A 23,321-nucleotide genomic window follows, 5' to 3' on the forward strand; every position below is an offset into this window, starting at 1 on the left:
TTATATTTATTTATTTATTTGGTTGCGATGGGTCTTAGTTGTGGCAGGTGGGCTCCTTAGTTGCGGCTCAGGGGCTCCTTAGTTGTGGCTTACCAGCTCCTTAGTTGCGGCACGCAGGCTCCTTAGTTGTGGCATGTGAACTCTTAGTTGCGGCATGCATGTGAGATCTAGTTCCCTGACCAGAGACTGAACCTGGGCGCCCTGCATTGGGAGTGCAGAGTCTTAACCACTGTGCCACTGGGGAAGTCCCTGTCAAAATTTTAGACCATCATTTAGGCAATGATTTTTGTCTGAGTTGTTTACTGCTATATCCCCAGTGCCTAGCATGGTGCTAGACATATTTGTTGAGTTCATATTTATTATTATTAGAAATAATTTCTTTCATACTTTTCCTTAGGGATTTAAAAATTCAAGAACAATAAGGTTAATGACAAAGGTGTCTTAATGTTCAAAGCAGTGGACTAATTTGAACTACTGCTCAATATTTTACTTTTTGAATTCAGTATTTTAAAGTTAGGATATTTGCAAAATCAGACCAGCTTTATCTTTTCATCTTTGGTTAGTTAATAGTTGGTATCTGGTCTTCCAGGGAAGTCTTATATAACGTTTTCTTTTCCTCTGAATTCTCTGTTAAATTTCTAATAGTTCTAATAGTTCTAAATGGGACTATAATGAGTCTCAGAGAAATACATTAGTGGAGAGATTTGCCAAATTGGGGCACATTTCTTTTGGAACAGGAATTCTCCCCCACTAATGTGAGTTGTTCATATTCTTTCCTGGGATGTTAGAGTTGCTTTGTAGGGCAGTTCAAGGATTTGAACACCACAGGGAAGCATCAGAGGAATGGGTTTTAACACTTGAAGATTTAATTTTAGAAGAGCATCCTAAATTTTGATGTAGTTCATGTTTTAAAAATTATTTTAGAGATAACTGGCTATGCATAAAAAAGAATGAAATAATGCCATTTGCAGCCACATAGATGGACCTAGAGCTTATCATACTAAGCGAAGTAAGTCAGACAGTGAAAGACAAATATCACCTGATATCACTTATATGTGGAATCTAAAAAATGATGCAAATGAACCTGCTTACAAAACAGAAACAGACTCACAGACATAGAAAACAAATTTATGGTTACTAAAGGGGAGAGTGGGAGGAGGGATAAATTGGGAATTTGGGATTAACAGATATACACTACTATATATAAAATAGGTAAATGGTAAGGACCTACTGTAAGGCACAGGGAACTATATTCAATATCTTGTAATAACCTATAATGGAAAAGAATCTGAAGAAGAACATATATGTATGTGTGTGTAACCGAATCACTTTGCTGTACACCTGAAGCTAACATAACATTGTAAATCAACTATACTTCAATTAAAAAAAAAGATAACTGGCTATGTAAAAAGGCAAATGGATGTTCTTCGTGTTGCCTCTGGCAGCTTGGTTAAAACCCATTGTGATATTCTTTGGAGTGCTGTGAACCTCCAGACATTTAAAATGGCATAGTGGGAGCATTGTGGAAAGGTGCATATTAATATTTAAGTTTCCCACAAAATCTGTTTTGCTTGAAAAACACTATCATATGAGGATAATGGGTACCCTCTGGTTATTTTATAGCCTCTAAATTACGCAGGTCAACATCACTGCATTTTAACCTCTCATTCCCGTGCAACAAAACATTCGGTGAATCATTATTCAGACATGCTGATTTCTTTCTTCATGGCACAAGTTATGAAGTATTTATTTAAATGGTCTAATGCTTTACATCCTTGCTAATATTTCCCAAATATAAATTTTATGTGTGCTAAAATAATTGTAGTGGTTTTGGTGTTTGACTAATTGTTTTAAACCCAACTTTTTATGAAATAAAAATGTCAAAACACTATGTTAAACTTGAACCAGATCATGGGACTAATGTTTTCTAAAATTCAAAATGTTTGCTTCTTTCCAAGAATAATTTTGTTTTGTATTGAATGTCTTAATCTGTTGTTAGTGTATTGCTTTGGAACAAAAACTGAAAAAATTGACTGAAGATTTGAGTTGTCAGCGTCAAAATGCAGAAAGTGCCAGATGTTCTCTGGAACAGAAAATCAAGGAAAAAGAAAAAGAGTTCCAAGAGGTAAGGTAAATGGATTCATGAGGAGTTTGTCCAGAAGGCTCTTGTCGGCATTTCCTCGTTTGATCATTTGAAAAGAGGAGTGTCTGTCATTATTTGGGATGTTCCACTAGAGGGGAAATGCTTTGTGCGCAAAAGGCACTATATTTTCCTTCACACTTTTCCATCTTTTAGTTTTTGACTGGAGAAGGGACTGAGAATGTTCTTTTTTATCCACATTTTCTGATTCGTTTGAAATTTGATGCCAAGTAGAAAAGGATTGTATTTCTTATTTCAAACACTCTGTGTTGTAAAGGAAATTGTATTACATTCACCAGGTGTTTTTAAAAGGCTGTGAGTTGGCAAATACATTAGGAAGGTAATTGATGGGGAGGGGAAAGAAGTTGGCAGACAAATTAGGGCTGAAGATGCCCTTGCATAAGGCTTGGTATCAGTTTCAGGTGAGTTAGCCTTGAAATGGGTCTATAGTCTTTCAATGAGAGTGACTGGAAATGTTAACCTGGTGTCCCTGTGTGATTATCCAAGTTAATTGGTGGCATCTCCTTCCTGTCATTCTCAGTGGTCGGTGGCATAAGTTATTTGACATTTTAAACTCCATTTTTGAGTATGTTGATTTCTCAGCCGAGCTGTGACCGGCTACAGCTCGGCTCTACTCTTTTGCCCCTGGATATTTCAGAACAGAGGTGATTCATTTAAGTTGGGGATGAGGCGGGAACAGGCCAGTTTCCATGTGTTCTCCTGGCGGACTCCTTCCTCTTCCGCTCAGAGACCCGGATCTGATGCCCGGGACCCGTGCTAAGGCTGCCTATATCAATCATCAGGTAGTCACAGACCGGCTCCCATCATCTTCTGCTCTTACAGAAGAGCATTGCCTGGAGGAAGAATGGGTCTCGCCCTAGGATCTCCCTCGTTAACCGGCATCAGTTTGATGCATTTGTCTTTTGCTTTTTAGGAGCTCTCCCGTCAACAGCGTTCCTTCCAAACCCTGGACCAAGAGTTCACTCAGATGAAAGCCAAGCTCACCCAGGAGCTACAGCAAGCCAAGAACGTGCACAACATCCTCCAGGCCGAACTGGATAAAGTAGGGTGCTAACTGATTTCTCCCTCCTCCGTAACCTCCCCACCACCCCCTTTTTAATACATGTCATTTCTATACCACAGTGGACATATGATACCTTTAAAGAAAGAAAAAAAAAAGCTCTATCCTCACTTTCCTTACTTATCAAAGTGGAGAGCAAACTGAACCTTTCTGGGTCTGGGTTTTCTTGTTTAGAGAAGGAGTACGGTGAGTGAGGATCTCAGATCTGAAGGTCTGTGGGCGTCTCTGACGTTCCAGTGGTTCTTGGTCATGCCACCAGGCGGGAGCTATCCCAAGTATTTATGCTTCCAAATAGTCAACGCACTGAAGATTATAATTTACTTATTTAACACTCACTGCACAAATGACCTCATCTGCTTTTATGGCTTTCTGTATCATCCATGTGCTGATGACACCCGTGTTTACATCTCCAGCCTGGATGTCTGGTCTGAACTTCAGACTTGTGGGTGTGCATCTGATATTTCCACTCACACATGTAATAGGCATCCCACACTTAAAACATGTTATTAATGGAACTCCAGCTTTTTTCAGACTTGTTCTTTGCTTAGTCTTCCTTGTCCCGGTAAATAGCAATTCCGTTCTTCACATCGCTCAGGCTTAAACCTCAATGTCATCTTCAATTCCTCTTTTCCTCTCAACACCTCAAAGTAATCCATTAAAACTCTGCTGGCTCTACCTTTATTTATTCACACACACACATATACACATGTGTGTGTACGTGTATTTGTGTATTTCTGTGCATATGTATATTTGCATGCATGTGTATATGTATGTATTATATGAATAGTATAAACTTTTTTGTGTGTTAGAACACAAAATCTATATAGAACAAATGTACAATAAATTACTATAAGGCACGCCTCTCTTGTGACCATTATGTATGTCAGAGGATAGAATCTTGTTGGCCACCCCAGAAACCCTTCATGTGCCACATATCTCCCTGCTAAGAATCAGCCTGACTTCTCTGTTTGTCTCTATGTTTTATACTGGATCTGACTGCTTTCACCATCTCCAGCTCTATATGTGGTCTAAGACACATCATCTCTCACCTGGGTTTCTGTACCAGTATCCTAACTGGTGTCCCTGCTTCCACCCTTCCTTCTCACAGAGTGTTTTCAATCAGCAGCCAGAGTGAGTCTTTTCAAGTGTAGGTCAGCTCATGTCACTCCTCTGCTCAGAAGTCTGCAGTTACTCCCCATTTCTCAGAGTAAGAGTCGGGTCCTTCCAAATGTGTGCAGGAGCCTAGGTGGCCTTCCCACCACCTCACCCGCTCACCCCATCTCCCACTCTCCCCTTGCTTACCTGTCCACGTGGCCTCCTTGCCATGGGGGGACACACCCAGCAAGTGGCAGCTTTGGGCTTTGCTCTTGGGGGTGCTCCGTCCCCAGACAGATCTGTAGGGTGTGAGCCTTCACTTTCTGAAGGCTTCTGCTCCAGTGTCACCTTATGAATGACATCTTCCCGTGGTCACTACATAGACCCCTGCCCTCAAGTACTTTCTGTTTCTTTACCTTGCTTTATTTCTCTCCGTAAGGTCTATCACCTGACGTATAATAGAGTTATTTGTTTATTTAAATATTATCTTCCGGGGCTTCCCTGGTGGTGCAGTGGTTAAGAATCCGCCTACCAATACAGGGGACACAGGTTTGAGCCCTGGTCCGAGGAAGATCTCACATGCCGCGGAGAAACTAAGCCCGTGCGCCACAACTACCGAGCCTGTGCTCTAGAGCCCACGTGCCACAACTACTGAGTCCGCGTGCTACAACTACTGAAGTCCGCACACCTAGAGCCCGTGCTCTGCAGCAAGAGAAGCCACCTCAATGAGAAGCCCACGCACTGCAATGAAGAGTAGCCCCTGCTCACCGCAACTAAAAAGAAAGCCTGCGCACAGCAACAAAGACCCAATGCAGCCAAAAATAAAAAAATTAATTAATTTAAACAAATATTATCTTCCTTCCATCACTCAGATCTTTGCATGAGGACAGGGTCTCGTCTGTTTAGTTTCCTGCTCTATCTGCAATGTGGGAGCACTAAATATCCAGAGCTTTATAGTGTCAGAAGAAGCAACGTGGTCATTCATTCTTTTCTTCTTATTTTTTTTTTTGGCCGCACCCTGAGGCTTGTGGAATTTTAGTTCCCCAACCAGGGATTGAATGTGGGCCCTCAGCAGTGAAAGCACAGAGTCCTAACTGCTGGACCGCCAGGGAATTCCCAATTCATTCTTTTCTTGACTTCACCCATTTTCCCTGAGAGGGTGACGCATTTTAGAGTTTTACGCTGAATATGTCAGGTATTCACCTGTTGTCAGAGTTATACTTATTTTCTTAGTGTTTATTTCTTTGTTTTCTAAAAGTGAGTGTTTACCAATTACGTTGTCTCATTATATGAAAAATACAGGTTAATTCCCAAATGCAAGATATAGCAGCGTAGGACATGTTGATTTCTAGTAGCAGAGGAGCTGGGGATGGGGGAATGCAGGTGAAATGTGGAGAGCCAACATTTATTGACATCTCTTACGTACAAGGGATTATCTGAAGTTCTAATAGAGTCATTCCTTTATCTATCCATCTGTCCAAGTTTGGAAAAAAGAAAAAAAATCTTCCTGTGCCAGGATAAATTGTTATGAACTATTTATTGGATGTCCTCCAAGACTTTTAAAAATATACATTTGCAAATGTATAATTTTTTTTTTTTTTTTGGTTTTAACTTTTGTTTAAAAGGGAACATTCTGTTGGTAGTGTCTGAGCCTTGTTTTTATCAGATGTTTTGTAGTTTATTTAGTCATTCCCCTACTGTTGGATATTTAGGTTCATGTAGCACCATTGGTAGTACCATTGGGCAGGTAAAGGTGTGTGTTGCTGGTGCTTCTGTAGGACAGCTTCCTACATGTGACATTGATGGCCTTGAGGGCATATGTGTTCTCACGTGTGATAGGTACTTCCAAATTGCCCTCCAGAAAAGTCGTAGCAGTTCACCTGACACCAGCTGTAAGAGGCCTGTTTCCTCCCATCCTCCTAATAGGAGATAGTCCAGGTTTTAAAAATTTTGCCAACTAAGGAGTGAAAAATGTTATCTTATCATTGTTTTAATTCACACTTTTAAAATATATTTATTTATTTATTTATTTGGCTGCCTCTGGTCTTTGTTGCGGCGTGAGGGCTCTTCGTTGTGGCACACGGGCTTCTCTCTAGTTGTGGAGTGCGGGTTTTCTCTTCTCTAGTTGTGGCGCGTGGGCTCCAGAGCACGTAGGCTCTGTGGTTTGTGGCACGTGGGCTCTAGTTGAGAGGCGCGAGCTCAGTAGTTGCGGCGCGTGGGCTTAGTTGCCCCGCAGCATGTGGGATCTTAGTTCCCTGACCTGGGATCGAACCCGCATCCTCTGCATTGTAAGGTGGATTCTTTACCACTGGACCACCAGGGAAGTCCCAATTCACACTTTCTTGATTACCACTGAGGTTATTTCTTTCAGAAGATGATTTGCCATTTGTATCTTTTGTATAACATTTCTGTTTCTGTCCTTTGCTCTTTTTTTAAATGGGCTTGCCTCTTTGTATGTTGAATCATAGATATGTTTTATGTGTTGTATTTTGGAAATATCGTTTTTACTCTGTTGTATGTATTGCAAATGTGTTCTCCCAGTTTGTTTTCTCAACTTTTGTTGTTTCTTATCTCATTTTTTTAAATTTAGTTTATTACTGTTTATTTTTTAAATTTAGTTTATTACTATTTAGTTGTTTTATTTTTTGTGGTTAACTGTTTTCCTTGTGGCTTCCTCCTCAAACCCAGCCTTTATCATCAACATATGCTGCTGCCAAGTAATGTCACAGGTTGACATGACAGTATTTTAAGTTCAACTTCTAGGGCCTTATTAAGCTGTGACGTATAGTGTGTCTCAACCAAAATAGATGGCATCGATTCTTATATTCCATGACCTTTTTATTCTTTAAGAATAAATAGTTATTTAAAAAGTAAAGAAAATAAAAATGAAGCTTTGCTTTGTTTTCTATTTGTAGGTCACATCTGTAAAGCACCAGCTAGAAAAAAAATTGGAAGAGTTTAAGGAAAAGTTCAGTAGAACTGAACAGACCTTACAGGCGAGTCAGACCAAGGAAAATGAGCTGAGGAGAAGCAGTGAGGTAAGTGAGGGATAGAGAAGAGTATTTGTCAACTTCTGTACAGGAGGAAGTGGGAGGGTTAAAGAATTTCTATACCATTTTCTAGTAGTTTATTATAGCTACATTTTTGTTTTTAATTTGCCAGAAGTATATATTACGAAGTGTTTTATATATAATCTATGACATAGAACATGTGTTTTTTTTTTCACTTTCTATTCTGATATAACTTACTAATATGCATCTAGCAATTATAGGAAAGCATGACTTATATTAAGACCATGTACTACTCTTTCGTTTTTTTTTAAGATTGTTTTAGACCACCTGTGAGGTGGAAGGATGGAAGAAAGCAAGGGATTTTCTAAATGGAAAGAAACAAAACTGGTGATGGGAGGTATAATTTAAATCCCTTTTCCAAGGGTTGGCTTTTGAGTCATCAAATATTAAAAACCTTGTGCAAAGTGATAGACTTAAATATAAAATTTTTTTACAGATAAATAGTTTCTAGATTTAATATTGTTATAAAAGCATCAAGTAACTGTAAATTGTATTACTCTGGCTTCAGCAGTCAACATTTACTTTCATGTTGAGTGTGCACAGGCATGGGAGATGGTGTCTTTGCTGGGTTTTTTTTTTTTTCTTTGGCCACGCCGCATGGTATACGGGATCTTAGTTCCCCCACCAGGGATCGAACCTGCGCCTCCTGCAGTGGAAGCGCAGAGTCTTAACCACTGGACCACCAGTGAATTCCCGTGATGGTGTCTTTGGAGAGTCATGGTAACGATGCAAAATGGTGGATGAGGTTTCCCAATGGCACAGATTACAAGGCATACCCTGATGTTGCTTCTACCGATAGGATTTTATCTGTACTTACTTACTTACGTTATTTACTTATTTATTTTTGGCTGTGTTGGGTCTTCGTTGCTGCGCACGGGTTTTCTCTAGTTGTGGTGAGCGGGGGCTACTCTTCATCGTGTTGCTCGGGCTTCTCATTGTGGTGGCTTCTCTTGTTGCGGAACATGGGCTCTAGGCACATGGGCTCAGTAGTTGTGGCTCGCGGGCTCTAGAGCACAGGCTCAGTAGTTGTGGCGCACGGGCTTAGCTGCTCTGCAGCATGTTGGATCTTCCCGGACCAGGGCTCGAACCCGTGTCCCCTGCATTGGCAGGCGGATTCTTAACCACTGCGCCACCAGGGAGGTCCCCGTACTTACTTTAATTTGCTTCTCTCTGAATATATTTAGTTGCTTGGAGTTTATTTTAAAGGGCTTAATTAAGAACCATTTAGGGACAGTTAATAGACTGAAACAATATGAATAGAGTCATAAATCTGCATTGTAATTTTATGAAAAAGCACAGCAGAACAGTAGAGGTTTCTTTTCCATCAAATGTCACAAGAAAGAATTTGTTTTCACTAATCTTCTAACTATTTTGCAATTACTTTTTAGATTGTACTTTTTTTTGTTTGTTTGTTTGTTTTTTAAGTTCTCTGTAAAGAAGTGATTTATCCAGGTGAGGCAAGTCTAAATATATTTATCCCCTCAGCTTCAAAGAGTGTATTATGGTTATAAAATCAGAACGTCTGTCAGTAGCAAAGAAGAGGTTGTTAAAGCAGCTATGGCCTCAGAGGGGTAATACTGCTGGAGAGAGGAGGTCACAGCCCCAGAAACCCGAGTGGAAGAAAACTTCATATCAGATGATGGTTTCATCAGCAAACGTTTTTAAATGAAAGCGTTTGTTTCAGCAAAACAAATGTTCGCCTTTTGGCCAGTGGGGACCAACCAACAGATGCTTCTGCTAACACTTCCATAGGCAGACTGGCACCAAACTCTTCCCTCTGTGAGCTTCCCTTTCAGCCAGGAACTCTCCCGCGACTCCACTGGCTGCCTGGTGGAAACATTTTGTAAAATCGATCGACTGGTTAAGAGGGTCCAAACACTTTGCAAACGGTTTGCTTGGCCAAGCCTCCATAGTGGGCTGGACATTTCTTGCAGGTGTTTCTGAAGACTCATGCATCCCTGCAGGGCCTGGTTTGTCACCTGTGGAGCTGTCCACCATGAACTCTAGCTAAATGCCCGTCATGTTGCACTTAATATTTCATTGATTTCTGTGTCCAGTGAGGGCAGTCATTGGAGGTGCGTAGCTCAGGGCCAGGGAATTCATTTAGTATTTGTCTTTAACGTACGTTTGTGTGTGTGTGCCTTCTTTTGAGGATGATATCAAGATTTCAAAGGGTTTAGCTGGCTCTTGCAGTTTGAATTGGGATTGGAATCAGAAAAGCAATTTACCCAGTTAGACTGGTGGTATAACTTCGAGGTAAAATTTTGGTGGCTTTAAAGTGAGCGAGATCTGAAATTGCATCACTTTTCTGCCACCTCCCTGCTGTGTGACCTTGGGACAATGATTACCATTTCTGAGTCTGACTTTCCTCATCTGCATATGGGGACTAATACTAACCCTCCATTTTCAGAGCTGCATTAATGATTAAATTAAATATTGTATGTCAAATGTTTAGACCCGTGCCCAGCCCATAAGGGCTCTTTGGTCTTCACAACTGTTGTAACTTTTTGATGCTACCACTGTTTGCTGTCACCCATAGGCACAGAAAGGATGGGCAAAGGAAAGGGCATTTGAGATTTTTCACATATAAAATTACAGCCTATTCTAGTCTTATCGCGCTGGGTGTCTTTCTGTATCTAATTATAAGTACAAACAAGTTTAGCAGGCTTATAGGTTTTGGATGCCGAAAAAATGAGACAGTTGTACTGAAATTTTCCTTGTCCATGTTAGCAAACTAATATGCTGCTCACAGTGAGAAATTATCAGTAGTGGAAATGTGATTTAATGGCCCAGTCAAGGGTAAAGTTAGCATTTAGTATCAAAGTGAACGGAAGGTTTAGATAAGCTGCTCATCCAGCATCCAGCGCCAACCCCACAGCATTGGGGTTAGGCAATCATATACCATCATTTGACAGCCTAGATGAGGGAACACTTGCTTGGGGACCTTCCCAAGCGTGGGGACCTGTATTACAACGGGGTCCCCCTAAGGGGCCTGGTCTGGCAGGCAAGAATGATGAGGTGGAAGGGGAAAAACACATCCTTTGCATCCATCCCTGGTTCACCATATAGACTTCGCCCAGCAGGGGACGTATTAAGCTTCATTCATGAATGGGATCACGAAATGCCACACAGTAACTGAAATTTGTTTTGTCTGGTCCTAGTAAATGATGCTTCCCTGGCTGCTCCTAAACTAAAGTTGATCTGGGTGGAATTGCTCGCTAAGCTCTAAGGCTGGCTTGTGGTTATAGGGTTTTTTGTTGTGTTTTTCCAGACTAGTGCCCAACTCTGCAAATCACATGAGGTTGCAAGAGATGCCTAGGAGAATATATCCTTGTATGCTTAACGCATCGTTGGCAATGAGCTACCCAGTCAAGTCTTAAGTGGCTGTAAGCTGTGCAGAAAACTAATTGCTGATGGGTGGCAGCCTACAGCTCCATTTTCAGGTGTTCATTTTCTAAATTCTGGCTTTTTAAAATTCTTGGGTTGGCCATAGCCATAGCATGATAAGCCTGCTGGGTCCCAGGATTGGCTGAACATTTCTTCATTTGAAACAAGTATTTATGGAACTACTGCCAGAATAGACAAAGACATGTTAATCTTTTCATTGAGCTTAGTATTCATTTAAATGTCTCCAGTTATACACAGAGATGGATAGAGATGAACAGACACATAAGCATAAGTTGCACCCTCCCTCCTGGGGTCCCTCCCCACCTCTTCTCCTCCTTTTCACCTTCCTTCCTCCTACTGGGATGCACCCAGCTTTGTATACAGTGTCTGGTCAGCTTTCTTGTCACGCCTCTAGATGTAGGTGCCATTTGACTTGATGATTTTTTTTAGGGTAAAAAATATAAGTTGCAAAATAAAAATGCTAAGTCAATTCAGATGGTTACATTCTAGTTACTCTCTTAAGTTGAGCTCATTTAGCTGATCTTAGCATTGATCACACACATCTAGCTGCTGTTAAATTTTAGGAGGAAACACTACTGATAATGCTCCATTACCCTTGTTAAAGTGCGTTCAGGTATTTTTCCTTTCACATCTGTGATCTCATTTGAGTGGTGATTATTTGGAGCCTGAAGAGCAAACAAGCGATTATAGATTCTCTAGTTGAATGATGCTAGTATAAGTCAGTAACATCATTGCACTTTAGTGATCATTCTTTGCAGAATTTCACAATGGCTGGTATGAACGTCAGTCTTGAGACGAGTTGGAGCGGGCTTTTAGTTCTGGTTGATCTCTTAATTTGATAGCTTGTCAGTTGAGCTCATGGAAAGGAGGCAGGATCAGGACAAAGGAGACAGAAATATAACTGTAACGGACTCTGTCTTATTTTGATGATGAAATGAACATATATACATGAATACAGCAGCTGCCAGCAAGTTTTCAAGTGCTTTCTACCAGCCAGATTCTCCCTCTTCTTGAATTTGGCTTTGCTATGTTGGTACCCATCTGCTGGTAGTAACCAGACTGATAATTGAAGGCAGGCTTCCAGCACTGAATTGCCAGGGCCATCTGTTTTCCAACAGTGCAGTAGAGTTTTGGAGGATGGGTCTTAATTGTTTCTTTAAGATTCAAAAATTTCCCCTACTTTTCAGCTTTTCAGAGGGATATTTTTTTAAGTGTGTGTGTGTGTGTGTGTGTGTGTGTGTGTGTGTGTGTGTGTTTTAAAGTCAGGCTTATGAATCCCACCGCCCCCACCAAGGATGGGAGTTGCTTGATTCTGTCAGTTTGTAATGATATATGCCAATTCCCAGTGGTCCAGAGGGTGGCAATATAATATAGGTTGAAATACTTATCAGCTGAGCTGTAATATCATTGAAGGTTGAACAGCAGGTTGAGGAATATGGATAGAGGATTTATAATATTTATTATGCAAGTCATGTGGTTAATAAGAAGCATTTTTATTTGGCATGCAAATATTGCTTCATTTTAAGACTCAGAAAAATAGACAGGTCTCCCTAGAAAATAGAATGGGGCTGCATATGTGTCTCTGCTACTCTATGGCACATCGATGCATGGGTCCTTCATTTAATCAGGTACCCAAAGGACCTGTTTTCACTGTGAAATCTCAGATTCCTCCACCTAGAATTAATTCTTCCATGCTCCAGCCCTCTGATTTCCCATAGCACACTTCATCTCTCTTGAGGATGTAGTGCACCTTGGTGTGTATTAAGTGATTGGTATTACATCTTCCCCCACTGGCGGGTACCTGGTCCTGGGGGCAGAGACTCTCTTAGTTTGCAGCTGCATCTTTCATAATGCCCATTCCAACATCTTTACATTGCAGACTTTCTTAATAAACATTTATTAAAGGTAATTTTACTCATAAAGACATTCCCATAACAGTGAACCTTAAGACGGTTTTACAACGAAACATCAAAATTTGTCACGTGAATTTTTTGGTTCGATAGCACCTCAGAACTTTGCAAAGATATATTTGGTCATTCAGGTGTGATGGGAACTTGGAGCATTTGTGTCTTTGGGGAGCTTGTAAATAGGGTTTTCCTTTATGAACGAACACTTTCACAACCATAGGGACATACAGAAAGTTCAAAAAATATATTTCTTGAAGTAAAAAGATTATCATCCGTTTTGGGTTTTGTGCTTTTGACTTCTATTTATAAAATCATTTTATTGAAGTAAAACTATGGAACTTCATTGCTCAAAGGGAAAGTGTGATTCCTCCCCTAGTGAGATCCACACACAGTCCCATTAGGGACCGTCACCAATGCAGAAGTCCTAAGCTGCTTGAGCATCTGCTTGGGTGATAACTAACTAAACCTGTGCTTTAGGAAATGAAGAGGGAAAACAGCCTCCTTAAGAGTCAGTCTGAGCAAAAGGCCAGAGAAGTCTGCCACCTGGAGGAAGAACTGAAGAAGGCCAAGCAGCGTTTGAGTCAGAGCCAGAACTTTGCAGAAGAAATGAGGGGTGAGTAAACGTAGCGTTTTTGAGTTCTTCTCTAGGCTAATGTTCCCACGAAGGAGGATGGATATCATTAGAAGCTTCTTTGAATTTTTCCATATCTTCTCCCAGAGAGATGCCTGCAGTTGATGTGGAAAAAGTTTTTGCTTTTCCACTTTTTCGTTTCCAGAGTGATAGTTGGACTTTTTTTTTTTTTTTTATTGGAACACACTGAGTCCCCAGATGCCTGGTTTTCAGCACTTTGAAACCAGAAGGGTAAATATTTTCCACACAAAAGTAAATTGTCGGGGCTGTCTCTCGCCCCAGAGTGCTATTTTGTGTCTCAAGTGTGTCTGTTAGTTACATCCAGACGGCGCATCTTCTTACCCATCACCATTTCCCTTATAATGGAAAATCCTATGTTAAATGCATGTTTTCCCAGCCCTTAGTGACCATTGTTTTGGGATGGCTTACTTGACTGAATGATTTTATTTCCTTACTCTCTGTATAGCCATAGAATGATGCTGTATACACCAAATGAATCCACCGTTTGTTTCACATTTATGTATATGTGCCTTGAGTCTTTACTTACATTTATGTTCTCCCCTGAGGTATTTGCACATCTTGGATTTCTTTTAACTTGACTTGTGGAATGGGTGTCACACTTCTCTGTGACTGTTTTCTTTTTAAATTCCAGTCTCCCTAAGACAGCTTTCAATTTTTCCATGGCAGGAGGTAGAAATGTCAATCTTCAGCTTTTTTGAAAGAAAACTATAGGGAAAGAAAGGGTTAGGGCGTTTTTCAGTGTTGGTCATCAGTATCATTGTTTGAGGTCCTCACACGCAAAGTGGATTGATATCCCCTGTGGTGCTGCCTCCACCAGCCTTCCACTCTCAGTATGTAGCCTGAGATTAGGGGGCTAAAAATAGGAATGATTTCTAGTTACATCTGAGTTTATAATACATGCTACCTTTTTCATCTACTATTGAGATTCTCAACTTTTATTCTTCCTCAACATACTTGGGAAGCCTTCCCATCATTGTTGAATGAAAGCAGTGTGGTTATTCTCAACTAGGAGGGGCCGGTGGGCAGAGGGGAGTTTTTAGGCAGAGGACAGGTGGTAATGGAGTTTGTGATGTCTTCCTGATGATTCTCATCTTCACAGGCACCACCCTCACTCTGAGGGGCTGGGATGTGGGGGGATATTGCTTCTCAGTGATAGTCACACGTAGGCCTCGAGAGTTACTGATATATAGTACCATATACTATTAATATATATATATGTTGAAGTATAGTTGATTTACATGTCAGTTTCAGGTGTACAGCACAGTGATTGTGTTTTTTATACACACACACACACACACACATATATATCCTTTTTCAGATTTTTTCCCCTTATAAGGTATTACAAAATATTGAGTATAATTCCCTGTAGCACTTTATACTCTAGTACTTATGCCTGATCCTATGGATTTTTTGGCTAAAATGGCAAAGAAGTTATTTACTTTTCTGAGAAATCCGGAATACTCCATAGTATTCCTGAGATATTTCCATTTTAGTGCTGCTCTTGTCACACTTTTCTCTCCTTGAATAAGTATTTCCAAAGGGCAAAAGTATGCATATACATAAACACATACAAGGAAAAAGAATAAAAGAAAGTTTCATGTGCTTAGGAAAATAATCCCTTGGTATTTTATACAACAACACTTTATTAAGCTGCTGAGAAAGAAGACAAACAAATGTACTGCCATCCTGAAAGGACCATTTTCTCATTGTCTTTATATAAGCTTAGATAATTATCAGGTGATCTACTTTCAAGGAGGTATGCAGGCAATAATGCCAGTTTTTACAGGACTTGAGAAGCTGTTAGTTTGTTTGGATTTTTTTTTTTTAGAGTTTAGAATTCTTGTAGAGTAAACATTTATTAAAACCATGACAACTTAAAAAAATTTCTTTTTTAATAGCTAAGAATACTTCTCAGGAAACCATGTTAAGAGAGCTTCAAGAAAAAATAAATCAGCAAGAGAATTCCTTGACTTTAGAGAAACTGAAGCTTGCCTTGGCTGATCTGGAAAAGCAGCGAGATTGTTCTCAAGACCTTTTGAAGAAAAGGGAACATCACATTGAACAACTGAATGAAAAGTTAAGCAAAACAGAGAGAGAGTCCGAAGCTTTATTGAGTGCTTTGGAATTAAAGAAGAAAGAATATGAAGAATTGAAAGAAGAGAAAACTCTGTTTTCTCGCTGGAAAAGTGAAAATGAACAACTTTTAAATCAGATGGAATCAGAAAAGGAAAGCTTGCAGAGTAAAATTAATCACTTGGAAACCTGTCTTAAGACACAACAAATAAAAAGTCACGAATACAATGAAAGGGTAAGAACATTGGAAATGGAAAGAGAAAATCTAAACGTCGAGATCAGGAACCTTCACAATGTGATAGACAGCAAGACTGCAGAGGCAGAGACACAGAAGCAAGCTTATGGAGAACTACAACAGAAAGCCGAGTTCTCAGATCAGAAACATGAGAAGGAAATAGAAAATATGTGTTTGAAAATTTCTCAGCTTACCGGGCAAGTTGAAGATCTAGAAGATAAGCTTCAGTTACTCTCAAGTGAAATAATGGACAAAGACCAGCGTTACCAAGTCTTGCATGCTGAATCTGAGAGCCTCAGGGATCTGCTAAAATCCAGAGATTCCTCTGTGGTGACAAATGAGTCTCATCAGAGAAGTCTTTTGGCATTTGAACAGCAGTCTGCAGTGAATAATTCCTTTGCAAATATAACTGAAGAACAAGAAAGTGTGCCTTCAGAAAGGAGCAAATGCCATTTAGAAACAGACCAAAGTCCAAAAAGCTCATCCATGTTACAAAACAGAGTCATTTCTCTTGAATTTTCATTAGAGTCTCAAAAGCAGATGAATTCAGATCTGCAAAAGCAGTGTGAAGAATTGGCGCAAATCAAAGGAGAAATTGAAGAAAATCTCATGAAAGCAGAACAGATGCATCAAAGTTTTGTGGCTGAAACAAGTCAACGAATTAGTAAGTTACAAGAAGACACTTCTGTTCATCAGAATGTTGTTGTTGAAACTTTATTTGCCTTGGAGAGCAAGGAAAGAGAGTTGCAACTTTTGAATGAAAAATTAGAAACTGAGCAGGCAGAGATTCAAGAATTAAAAAAGAGCAACGATTTACTTCAGGAATCTCTAAAGGAGCTACAACTTTTGTCTGAAACTCTGAGCTTAGAGAAAAAGGAAATGAGTTCCATCATTTCTCTTGATAAAAAGGACATTGAAGAGCTGACCCAAGAGAATGGGACTCTCAAGGAAATTAATGCAACCTTAACCCAAGAGAAGATGAACCTGCTCCAAAAAACTCAGAGTTTTTCAAACTGTATAGATGAAAGAGACAAAAGCATTTCAGAGCTATCTAACCAGTACAAACAAGAAAGACTTACTTTACTCCAAAGATGTGAAGAAACAGGAAATGCATTTCGGGATCTTAGTGAAAAATATAAAGCAGAGCAGGAAAAGAACTCTAAATTAGAATGCTTGCTGAATGAATGCACGAGTGTTTGTGAAGATAGAAAAAATGAACTGGGACAGCTAAAGGAAACATTTGCAAGGGAACACCAAGCATTTGTATCGCAATTAGCATTAGCTGAAGAAAGAAACCAGAGTTTAATACTAGAGTTGGAGACAGTGCAGCAAGCCCTGAGATCTGAGATTACAGATATCCAAAGCAATTCCGAGAGGGAGGCTGACGGTTTAAAGCAAGAAATCATGACTTTAAAGGAAGAACAAAGTAAGATGCAACAGGAAGTTAATGCCTTATTACAAGAGAAGGAGCACCTGATGGAATTAATGAAGACGAAACACGAGCATCAGCATCTAGAATTGGAGCCAGTTCAAGACTCTGTGAAAGTAGCAGAGAGGAAGATAAATACATGTCATGTTCAACTTCCGATGGATCTTGAAGTTAAAGATGCTTCTCTAGACACTTATAATGTGCAACTGGCACAAGTAGAAACTAAAGTGAGAAACATGGAATTAAAACTTCAGGAGAGTGAGAAGGAGGAGTACCTACAGCACGAATTACAAATTAGAGGAGAATTAGAAACTGGAGATGTGCAACAAGGCACTCAGTCACAAGATATTAGCGGCCTTGGAAACTTTGAAATAGATCCAGAGGAAAAATATATTTCGGTGCTTCACGAGTTGTCAACCAGTCAGCAGGACAATGCCCACCTGCAGTGCTCTCTACAGACGGCAATGAACAAGCTGGACGAGTTAGAGAAGATGTGTGAGGCGTTGCAGGTGGAAAAGCTTGAACTCATATCTGAGCTGAACGACTCAAGATCAGAATGTGTCACAGCAACTAGCAAAATGGCAGAAGAGGTAGGGAAACTAGTAAATGAATTTAAAATATTAAATGACGAAAATGGACTTCTCCAAGGTGAGTTAGTGAAAGAAACGCCAGAAAGTGAATTTGGTGAACAGCAAGATGAGCAGACGTCTGTGTCCTTAAATCCTTTGGATGACAGTAATTCCTATGAGCACTTGACAGTGTCAAACAAAGAAGTTCACATGCACTTTGCTGAATTACAGGAGAAATTCTCATCTTTACAGAGTGAACACAAAATTTTACATGATCAGCACTGTCAGATGAGCTCTAAGATGTCAGAGCTACAGTCCTACATCGACACATTAAAGGCTGAAAATTCAGTCTTGTCCACGAGTCTGAGAAACTCTCAAGGCGACTTGGTAAAGGAGGTGATGCCAGAACCCAGGGAGAAGCATTTACTGTCCTTGTCACTCTCTGGTGTGACTGACAGCCCTGGTAATGCAATAGAATCCTCTTTTTACAAAGATCTTTTAGAGCATATGGGAGAAACATCCCTTTTGAATACTTTAGACAGGACTGTTTTGGCAAACCAGTCCAGTGTAGAGGAGGTCTCTTGCAGTAGTCTGGAGGAGGAGAATCTGACTGAGAAAGAAATCCCCTCTGCCCCGGTGAGGAGCATTGAAGAACTTGAGACTGTCTGTCAGATGTACCTGCAGTCCTTCAAGAAGCTAGAAGAGAAAATTGAAAGTCAAGGGATTACAAAAAATAAGGAAATCGAAGAACTCGAACGGTTACTAAGTTCTTCAAGGGAAGAGCTTGACTGTCTCAGGAAGCAGTATTTGTCAGAAAATGAACAGTGGCAGCAGAAGCTGACAAGTGTGACAGCAGAGATGGAGTCCAAGTTGGCGGCAGAAAAGAAACACACGGAACACCTTACACTTGAGCTCGAAGTAGCGCGACTCCAGCTTCAAGGTCTGGACTTAAGCTCTCGGTCTCTGCTTGGCACCGACATAGAAGATGTAAGTATGTGCGATTGACGTGCTATTTCTCTAATCGAGTGCCTAGTAGGCACGTAATCAATGTTTGTTAAATTGACATCGACATTAAATCTAAACTCAAATATTTTTAGGGTTCAAGGACATAAGAACAAAATATAACAAAGTTTTGAAAAAATAAACCAGAACTTTAGGAAAGTGAGACAACTTTATTTGGGGAGTACATTTCTATCATGATTATCTTTAAACACTATTATATTGGACATTACTAAAGATGTTTTTTAAAGACTCCTAGAGAAAATCATGTTACAGAGTCAGAGCATGTTCTTCAGGACGTCTGTGTGTTTTCACTCTTTGTGAGTTAATAAAGCACATTAAATATCAAATTGGAACTTAGGAATGGTAAGGTGATATGAATTTTAACCTCTCTTGCCCTTTTCAGACTGTTTTTAACATTACAGTTATAGTCATGAACCTAAATATTGGAGTTTATTATGTATTTCTAATAATTTTCTGACAATTTGCTTGGATACAAATTTGGATATCAAATCTATGATTTGATATCAGTCATTCAAAGAGACATTTCTTTCTTTATAGAATATGAAATTGTTCAGTTACTTATAACTTTCTCTTTTCTAGTCTACCAGCTAAACTAATAATGGCGTACAGACAATGAGTCTCACTTAATTCCCTCCCCCTACCTCTGTAAGGTAGGGAGGGCAGGTGAGAGGTGACAGCGGTTGTAGTCAAAGTAGCAGATCCCTGTTTTACAGAGAAGAGAAAGTGAGGTTCAAACATGTGATTTATCCAAGAATATAGTAAGTGCTGGATCTGTGATTAAGTCCTTGGGCTGGAAATCTGGTCATGAAACCCTACTGCCTTCTCTTGTCGAAGAATATCATAAATGCTGAAGATGGAAGCCGACCATTTTATGTGGAATTTGTTGGCCTCTTATTTGATAATCCCAAAGAAAATTTCATATTTAGGTTACCTAGCATATTGCTAGCAAGGGAAAAATTTTGAAATGTAACTACATCACAATTTAGATGATCACGTAACTGACCCTGAAAGGTTTGTCTTCATGATAAATACCCAGTACCTTGCCCATAGAGAACACTTACTGAATGTTTGTTTAATTGTGTTGAATATTTGGACGGAGAGAGGTGAATTTGGTGGGAAGAATGCCCTTTGAAGAGATGTGTTTAGCAGAAGCAAGTAGCCAGTTTCTCAAAAATAATACTATAATTCAGCCGATTTATTCTATTTTGATTCTTCTTGAAAAATAAAGTGCCTTCTCATTATATCTTACAACTACAGGCCATTCGGGGTGGAAACGATAGCTGTGACATAAGAGAATCAGAAGAATATACTTCAGAAACTAAAGAGAGGACACCAAAGCATGAGATTCATCAGATTTGTGAAAAAGATGTTCAGCAGGACCTCAGTCTAGAGATGGAGAAAATAACTAAGACGAGTGCAATCAAACTTATAGGAGAATGGTCCAGGGAGCAGTCCCCAGAAACCAGTCATGGGACCCCAGTGGAAGACACAACCCAGGGCTGTTCAGAATGCATTTCTGAATTGTCACTTTCCGGTCCTGATGCTTCGGTACCTATGGATTTTCTGGAGAATCAGGTAACCATTCAGAATCTCCAACTGCAGGTAAAAGAGACATCAAATGAGAATGTGAGATTACTTCATGGCATAAAGGAACGTGACCAAAAAGTTGAAAGCTTGCTAAATGAAATCAAGGCATTAGACTCAAAACTCAATTTACAGGAAGTACAACTAACTACCAAGATTGAAGCATGTATAGAATTGGAAAAAATAGTTGAGGAACTTAAGAAAGAAAAATCAGATTTCAGTGAAAAATTGGAATCCTTTTCTCGTGATAACCAGAGAGTAGAAAGTTCGGGAGGCCTCACTTCTAACTTAGAAATGGGCACAGATAAATTGTCACATGAAGGTATTGAAGATGAGGTAGCCAAGGTGACCGACAACTGGAGAGAGAGATGTCTCAGTGTGGAAAATGAGCTGCAGAGGATGAAAGCTGAGAGAGGTAGCACAGAGCATCAGGCCCTCTCTGCGGAAGCCAACTTAGAGGTAGTTCAAACAGAGAAGCTGTTTTTAGAAAAAGACAATGAAAATAAGCAGGAATTTATAACCTGTCTTGAGGAAGAACTCTTGGTGGTCACAAGTGAGAGAGACCAGCTTCGTGGAGAATTAGATACTTTGTCAAAAGAAAATCAAGAGCTGGATCAGATGTCTGAAAAGATGAAGGAGAAAATACGAGAGCTCGAATCTCATCAAGATGAGTGTCTGCATCTCCAAGAGCAGCTGCAGAGTTTGGAAAAGGACTCTCAGGCACTGTCTTTGGTAAGAAGTGAGCTGGAAAACCAAATCAGACAACTGAATAAAGAGACAGAATCACTCGTAAGGGAATCCGAGAGCCTGCAGACGAAACTGAGTGAATTGGAGCATGAAAAGCTGACCGTCGCCAAGGCCTTGGAGGCTGCACTGATGGAGAAAGGTGAGGTCGCGGTGAGGCTGAGCTCAACGCAGGAGGAAGTGCACCAGCTGAGAAAAGGCATTGAGAAACTTAGGGTCCGCATCGAGGCCGATGAAAAGAAGCAGCTCCACGTCTCAGAGAAACTGAAAGAAAGCGAGCGTAGGAACGACTCGCTTCAGGATAAAGTTGAGACCCTGGAAAGGGAATTGCATATGGCAGAAGAAAACCAAGAGCTGGTGATTCTTGATGCTGAGAATTCCAAGGCAGAGGTGGAGACCCTAAAAACACAAATAGAATTGATGACGGAAAGCCTGAAAGCTTTAGATTTAGACCTTGTCACCATACGGTCCGAAAAAGAAAATCTGGTGAAACAACTACAAGACAAACAAGGTCAGGTGTCTGAATTACACACGTTACTCTCTTCATTGAAAAATGTATTAGAAGAAAAGGAGCGAGAGAAAATACAGATGAAAGAAGAATCTAAAGCTGTGGTGGAGATACTGCAAACACAATTGAAAGAGCTAAGTGAGGAAGTAGCAGCCTTGTGTGATGAGCAGGAGACCTGGAAGGTGGAAGAACAGAGTCTGGACTCCCCAGTGCAGGAAGTACATCAGCTGAGAAATAACATTGGAAAGCTGAAAGTCCACCTAGATACTAATGAAAGGAAGCAGCTCCATATCTTAGAAAAACTGAAGGAAAGTGAGCATCAGGCAGCTTTGCTTAAGGATACAGTTGAGAACCTTGAAAGAGAACTAGAGGTATCAGGAAAAAACCAAGAGCATGTGATTCTTGAGGCTGAGAAGTCCAAAGCAGAGGTAGAGACCCTGAAAGCAAAAATAGAGGAGATGGCCCAAAATCTGAGAGCTTTGGAGTTAGATCTTGTCAATACAAGGTCAGAAAAAGAAGATCTGACAAAAGAATTACAAAAAGAGCAAGGTCGAGTGTCTGAATTAGAAACATTAAACTCTTCATTTGAAAATCTACTGCAAGAAAAAGAGCAAGAAAAAGAACAGATGAAAGAAGAATCTAAAGCTGTGGTGGAGATACTGCAAACACAACTGAAAGAGCTAAGTGAGGAAGTAGCAGCCTTGTGTGATGACCAGGAGACCTGGAAGGTGGAAGAACAGAGCCTGAGTAGTCAGGTAGATTCCCTTGAACATGAGAAGGCTCAACTGCTACAGGGTCTTGATGAGGCCAAAAGTAATTACATGCTTTTGCAGTCTTCTGTGAATGGCCTCATTCAAGAAGTAGAAGATGGCAAACAGAAACTAGAGAAAAAGGATGAAGAAATCAGGATACTAAAAAATCATGTTCAGGACCAAGAGCAGCTGGTCTCTAAACTGTCCCAGATGGAAGGAGAACAGCAACTTTGGGAGGAGCAAAGAACAAAACTGGAAAATCTGATGGTGGAATTGGAGCAGAAGACCCAAGTGCTGCAATCCAAAAATGACACTTTGCAGGACGCCTTAGAAGCTCTGCAGAATTCTTCCAAGGATCTGGAGAAAGCGCTTGAATTGACAAAAATGGAAAAAATGTCCTTTGTTGAAAAAGTAAGTGGCTTTATCTCTACATTTGAATGTGTTGTCATGCGGGAGGGTCAACCACTGTGTGAATTCTGTTTCCTTCTGGACAATGTTTGCAGTATTGGGCCAAACTTTGTAAAGGCTTTAAATTTTGGGGTCTTGAACTGTGGGGACATTGAGTTGGCTCCAGCAGTGGTGGCCCTTTGCTTTGGCACACACTTCCATGGGGCACTTCTATGGATTGGCATGGTTTTCACTGTGGCACCTGGACAGGGCAGAAGCTTTTGGATTGTGTGTGGTTCCTTTCTCACAGTACATCAGAATAGTAGCCCCCATACCCATACTCAGTTGAGAACCACTGCTGTAGAGAGTATAACAGATATCAGTTAGAATCAGTAGGGATCCCCTTTGCTGCTGCCCTGCCTTTTTTTGCCTTTAGGAGAAAGAACTATTAAAGATACTGATACGATTGTAACCAATAGAACCCTCATGGCTCCCAGGGCATGTCCTGGGGATTTTTATGCTTTCAGCCCCTCTTTTGTACCTTCTCTTCGGGCAGTCTCCTGTTCTGTTAGCTGATGTTTAAAGGGAAAATCTGCCATCTGGAAGCTCAATTATTAAAGAAAAATTAAGTTTTTGCCCTATACTTACTGACCTAGGAAAGTG

General features: G+C 40.3%; 1 protein-coding gene across 1 annotated transcript in view; it reads left to right on the forward strand.

The window, feature by feature from the left end:
* The window catches only part of CENPF (centromere protein F), a 66,987-nt gene that overhangs the window by 19,814 nt on the left and 23,852 nt on the right, over positions 1-23,321 (forward strand). Inside the window, exons 8-13 of the mRNA XM_082471426.1 lie at positions 2,000-2,125; positions 3,075-3,203; positions 7,232-7,354; positions 13,180-13,315; positions 15,253-18,647; positions 19,941-22,682. Of these exons, the coding sequence (XP_082327552.1) occupies positions 2,000-2,125; positions 3,075-3,203; positions 7,232-7,354; positions 13,180-13,315; positions 15,253-18,647; positions 19,941-22,682 (6,651 nt within the window). The remainder of the gene's footprint in view (positions 1-1,999; positions 2,126-3,074; positions 3,204-7,231; positions 7,355-13,179; positions 13,316-15,252; positions 18,648-19,940; positions 22,683-23,321) is intronic.

Source organism: Balaenoptera physalus, assembly GCF_965194825.1.
Source record: "Balaenoptera physalus genome assembly, chromosome: 1".
Lineage (NCBI taxonomy): Eukaryota > Metazoa > Chordata > Mammalia > Artiodactyla > Balaenopteridae > Balaenoptera > Balaenoptera physalus.